The sequence below is a fragment of the Lygodium microphyllum genome, chromosome 6 (assembly GCF_053477565.2).
Source record: "Lygodium microphyllum isolate KBCC chromosome 6, Lygodium_microphyllum_v1.1.10, whole genome shotgun sequence".
Classification (NCBI taxonomy): Eukaryota; Viridiplantae; Streptophyta; class Polypodiopsida; order Schizaeales; family Lygodiaceae; genus Lygodium; species Lygodium microphyllum.
Window position 1 is genome coordinate 142,919,169 of NC_141140.1, and position 6,304 is coordinate 142,925,472.

Below are 6,304 nucleotides of genomic sequence, written 5' to 3' on the forward strand. Positions count from 1 at the left end.
ATGGAAGTTTTAGTCAAAGTAGCTAGTAAGCTTCAAAAGAAAGGCATTTGGGTTTGGCACAACCTATGGGACGTCACAAATAAGACATGGAAAACTCCACTTGACATAAAATTAGAGTTTTGACTTAATAACCAAGATCTTGAAACAGTCATGAAAAAAATTAATGTTTGGATAACTGCTAATCGTGGTGGTTGGATTTTTAGTAACCTACAGGTTAAGGTGGAAGACATCCACTGGAAAGGAAGACTATGTTTGCTCCCCCTTCCACCCCTTTGACTTTCGGGCACCAGCTTAGTTGGTAAGCTCAACAAAAGGTGGAACATACATTGGTCAAAAACCCAATGGCATTACAAGTTTGAACAAGCGTGGTCAGTCTCCATTCCCCCTAAACAATCAATTCTTCTATGGACTATTCTACACCATGCTGTGTGGACTAACGAAAAAGCAGCAAGGATAGGTAAAGGGAATGGACTCTGCTTTAGATGTGGTAACAAGATAGAGTCCATCCCACACCTTTTTATCTCATGTCCAGCAAACCAAGAATGCTTGAAAGAGCTACACATGTTACTCTTTCCCCTTCACCCTTCAGCATTCTCATGGAAAGAAATTCTTCTTGGAGAAGCAAATCATACCCCCCCTAGTAATCTGGATTGTAATAAGAGTGGCTTACTTATGGGCTATTTGGATCTCTAGGAATGATTGGGTGTTTAATAATAAGCACTCCAAACCAAAGCCCTTATTCACCTCCTTGGTTTGTTGGCAGGTGACCGACATGAAGATGGTCATCTGCAGGGACGAAGCAAAGTGGGCACTGCAAAGGAACATCCCAATGGGGAAAAAGGAAAGGAAGGAGACATTACGGGCCAAAGAATGGGAAGCTGCAGAGATCCTCCTTTCTTTGAAAGAAGCCATCCTGGACATTCATTTGTGGACCCAACTACCTATCCAACTCTAAAAAACTTATGGGGACTAATCTTTTAACCCTTTCTAGTCTATCCATAAGTTACGTCATCAAAGTCTAAGAGAATTTTTTGCCTCTATTGCATCACCACGATGCTATAACTATCTTCACCATATTAATGTATTTCACTTTATTCATTTACAAAAACTATTTTCAAAACTTATTGGCATGTTCCTAACTATTTTGATCCATCTATATGTTCACACAATAATCTCAACCATAGATGTCAATCACTAAAGATGTGTGACACAGTATCGAGTCCATTGGATTCACCCAAGATGGGATATACACAATATGATGCTCACTCAATTTAAGAAAAAATTCATCCAAATTACGGATTGCTCCTCCATAGTTATGAACATGTTTGCATAGAACATATCAAACAAACTGCTCTTGTCCTCCCTTAGTAGGAGTATGGCAGAATGACATGGACTTCACAAGCTTGAAGGAGAGGCCTTCCATAGTGTACATAAAGAGGGCAAACAGCTTTGACCACAAACACAAGGCTCCCATTGTGGTTCCTCCAATATTACAAGAGCTCTTGGGGCTTGTACTAAGTGCCTTGATCACACACTACCCCTCTATAGATGCCAAATCAGTAGGCTCTAACTCCCCCAATACATCCATTAGTAGCTCACTTCCTAGAACTACTTGGCTTTGCAGCTTCTCAACAACGTGAGCTCACTTCCTAGAACTGCTTAGCTTCTCGTGTTTTTGAACTCAAACAATGACTAGCATTGTCCTCCAAACTTCAAGACATAGAGGTCCCTTGCTCAACAAGGGAGAGCTGATGAAGATGATATGCTGATGGAGGAGGCATGGCATTCATTGCACCGAAGCTTAAGGAGCTACAGGTGGAGACTGTCAATAGACACATAACACCACCTGCCATGTGGAATTGCGCCTGGAAGGAGGAGACGGGCACCCAGTATGATCAACTCTCACCAAGCGTGCTAATGAGAGCTGATGGCTACATGCACTAATAGACCACTACATTGAGAGCACCAATACACAGCTAATGCCCTGATATGCTGCATCCAGGAGGGTCATAACCTGTATTTACTGGTAGATACTGTGGCCCATGCAGTTATGGAGCACGCCGAGTTCAGATAGGCACATGCCTTCGTCCTCTAGCTACACCTTACCGGCTCCACAGAAACATGGTGCCACCAAGAAAATCTTGCCTCCAAGCTCGAATAGTATTTCATAATCCTTCTTCTTTTTCTTCTTCTTCTTCTTCTACCATAGAAGCTGGAGCCGATCCCTAATTGTACTTGCTTGCAATCCCTCCACAGCTCCATCGATCCTACCTCCATTTTCATGCAAGCCCCCCTCAACAAAAAATCGAGTGCCTCCATCAAGGATCATTAGTACGACAATCACCCCACCTAGAAAGCTAACAAAAGAAATGTTGAAGGGATAGTATCAAGGCAAAGGAAAAGAAGAAGAAGATGAAGAAATGCAATGCAGGTGAAGATGATGATGATGGGGAGGAGGATACCATAGCAGCATAGCAGGAAATTGATGATGATAATGATGATGATGATGATGATGATGATGAGGATGATACACCCACAAGGACCAAAATGTATGCTTCTGCTACCACTGTCAACCATGTAAAATAACAGCACCCCACACATGAAAATAATCCAATGGGTGCTACTGGTCAGCCAATAGCATTAGATGGATTCCATTCGACTGCCAATATGGCGATGAAGGGGTGCACACACACACACACACACACATACACGTGAGGGGGATCGCAAAACAAATGGATGGCTCACGTTAAGAATCGGCCTCCTTGCCTACGTGGCAAGGAGGCCCACCATCTTTTCTCTCTCCGAAGGGCCCAAGTGTTTCACCCTCTCACGGTACTCTCACCACCGTTTTACCTCCTCGAGACGACGTGATGCTGGTCCCACCCCGCCCCATTCCTGCTCCGTCTGAGTATTCCCTTAGCAACATTGAATGCACCTCCCTCCTCTCTCTCTCTCATCTGCCACATTTCCAAATAGTTTCTTTCGAGTCTTCCAAATAGTATATTTGGATGCAATTTGTAGTAGAAGTTTTATACACTACCTATAGGACATTACGAGATATGATTATGGGTGACTTAATCAATACATTGACATATTTTACAAGAAGTTTTAAGTATCAAGAACTAAACTTTGTGGTTAAGTTAGGAGTAGAACTTGTTAAGTCTATTTTGCAATTGACATGATGTGTGACTTTGGGGGGAAGCAACTTATGGAACTTAGGCAAAGGGGGTAAATAAGGGAAAACCCGAGCGTGGCATTTTTCGCAAACATTTTTGAGAGAGAGCGAAAGAGAGCGAGAGAGATCACGTCGCAAGCTCAATGAAAATGCTAGCGTCAAATATTACTTTCATTCAATATTACTTTGTCTTACTCTCATTCACTCATTCTCTCACACTCAAAATTTCCTCCCCCTCTCTCACTCAATATTACTTTTTCTTACTCTCATTCACTCATTCTCTCACACTCAAAATTTCCCCCCTCTCTCTCTCTCTCTCTCTCTCTCTCTCTCTCTCTCTCTCTCTCTCTCTCTCTCTCTCTCTCTCTCTCTCTCTCTCTCTCTCTCTCTCTCTCTCTCTAAGCTTACTTCACGCACACACACACGCACACATGCACAACTATATATATATATATATATAAACTTGATAGGACTAATACACATGGTTAAAGACATAGAGAATAAAAGCTCAAATATTTCACAATTTAATAAGAGTACCATAAGAATATAACAATGTAGCATTCCTCCTATCTAGAGGCATGGGCTTCTTCATCTTCTTTCTCGGCTCTAGCATCAAGCTTCTCTTGCATTGAGGGCCGTTTGGTTTTGGGTGGAGCCATGAATGATGATGTTGTGGGTGATTCTACCAATCTAGAAACTCTTCTTTTAGTTAGCCGTTTTTCAATGAAAGGCTTAGCTCGTTGTATGGTATTTCCAAATCCATCATTGGTGGGCACAAAATCTTGTGTACTGCACATATCTTCTCTACGAGCTTTCAGAGCTCGAAGTTGGCTCAACATCTCCTTCATAGAAGAACACGCCTCAGAAATAAGCTCCATGTCACCCCCCACCAAATCAAATACATCGTGGCATAGATGTTGCAATGTTGTGGATGGGTGGATGTCTTCATGGGAGATATTAATCATAGTTGTATCCATGCTTGGAGATTATCCACATCCAGCAGCGTGGTTGGCGTGTAAGGATCATGTGCAACCTCATCCTGTATCACATGAGAGTTACTTATAAGTCCTTTATATTTTCCTCTTGGTTCCATGCCTTTATATAAGTCCATACATTGTGCCACCACTGTAGTATTTGGTACCCCTAAAAGAAGTAGCACCTTGATTTGATGCTTACATATGTTCCCCAACTCTGCCCACTTGCATGTACAACATGCCCATTGACAATCTGCATTATAAACTGTGTATTCAATAGTGTCTTTGGACATGCTTCTTACATACGCACATGAATCCTTTGCACCATTCATTTCGAATCTAACATACTCGACTGGAATCTTCAAAGCCCTCTCATATGAGTTGGCCACTATCTTTTCAATGTTACTGTTTCTCACAAATCCACTTTCTTTCATAGCTTGCACATACCAATAATATGGAAGAGCTAAACTTGTCAATTTATGAAGGAGCCAATCCACTCGTCTGCCAGTCAATCTCTTTGAGCTACCTAAGAATTTGTACTTTAAAGTGCCATGATATGCCTCTATAGCACCATTGGTGTCTTGACCGAAATGTGGAAGTGTATGTGTTGCACGTATCCACATACGTTGCAACACACACATAATACTACTATTTAAAATATGTATAAAAATGAAAATATAACAAAGTAATCTGAAATAGATAATTAGGAGTCCTCACCAATCTTGGGCTCCCAATATGTTTTGAAGTAGTGCAAGAATGTTATCTCATCTGTAAACTCCTTTTTAAATATATCTATCATATCCCTTGCTTCCTCCTTTATAGCCACTTCTGTTGCCTTGCATTCACCTTTCATATTCATAATATTGCCTAGAGCTCGGAAAATCGCAGCTCTTTTTGGCCATTGTGGGACTTTTTTAATAAGATGTTTTAACCAACAACGACGGACATGCCATAGGCACAAATAAATAGGAAAATTAAAGAAAACCCTACACACAATACATTCGTAAAAAATGTAATGCTTATAGTCCATGAATTAAATGTTTTCCAAAAGGACGCATGCATGTGAAATGTACCTTAAAGCATCTATCTCTCTTTCAGCATCATCCACCAAAAAAGCTATTGGCTCCCATGATTTGTGAAAATCTAGCATGTGATCCCTAAACTTTGTGAGCCAAAATTTGTTTACCTAAAATGTTGCACTTGAGGTTAACACCCAAGCAATTGGGACACCATTTTGGTGGGAGTCAAATACAAGGATTGTGTATAAATTGAACTGTCAAATGCAAGTTTCAAATATAAGCAAAAAGCATAAAATTTTGAGAAGTAAAAACTATAAGTACACAAGAATAATATTAATAAATTACCTTATACTTGTTTGTACCAAATGTTGAATCCATTGCTAATAAGTTGCCATTTCCATATCTGTCACACATATCTCGTTGCCATGGTGTTTGAATCCCCAATATGAAATCCTTATTAGTAGAAAGATTTTGTTCCTGATACACAAATGTCATTTCCTTATTTTCAATGCACCATCTCTTTGTGCTTTCAGCATCATTGTCATATAATTGATATTGGTCAATGGCAAGCTTCCTAGATATATTCATAATATCTTGGATGGAGAGAAAGTCATCTCTTTCCATAGGATGATTTGGATTGTTGCTTTGGCGCTAATGCACATATTGAATGTGACACTCCAATACTTGTTGCGGTCAAAAACCTTTGTATAACATACTGGACACCCGTATTTTTTTCTCTAGTGATATCCATGGGGAAAATAAGGAATGTAAATAGACATTTAAATCCTCCATTGCAATGCCATGACAAATCATATCAGCATCATCAGTATGATACGGATTGATAAATGAGATAAATGCCAAACTGGTGTCATGGGATAGGCGAGTCACTATAAAATGACACAAACAACCTTGTTAAGATGTCCCATTGTTTTGCGTGTCGGCATTTTCTTGGTTGTCCTTGACTGGTCAAGATGTCATTAGGACATAAAACCTCCACATTTCGAGTGTCCTTAGGACCATAAGCACACCAAAATCTGTTTTTGTAGGAAATGAATGTTGTAGCTATAAGTGTGGTCAAATAATAAGGAAATCAATATAAGTAGCAAAACAATTATATACACTTACGTGATCTTCTC

The 6,304-nt window shown here is 40.1% G+C and overlaps 1 protein-coding gene across 1 annotated transcript; it reads right to left on the reverse strand.

The window, feature by feature from the left end:
• Nucleotides 1-4,136: 4,136 nt before the first annotated feature.
• Nucleotides 4,137-6,074, reverse strand: LOC148035228 (uncharacterized). The gene is made up of 4 exons (XM_087680792.1): nt 5,514-6,074; nt 5,223-5,422; nt 4,867-5,135; nt 4,137-4,774 (listed from the first exon to the last, which is right to left on the reverse strand). The coding sequence occupies exons 2-4, from the start codon at nt 5,297-5,299 to the stop codon at nt 4,137-4,139; spliced, it is 984 nt and encodes a 327-aa protein (XP_087536918.1). The 5' UTR covers nt 5,300-5,422; nt 5,514-6,074.
• Between the last annotated feature and the right edge of the window lie 230 nt (nt 6,075-6,304).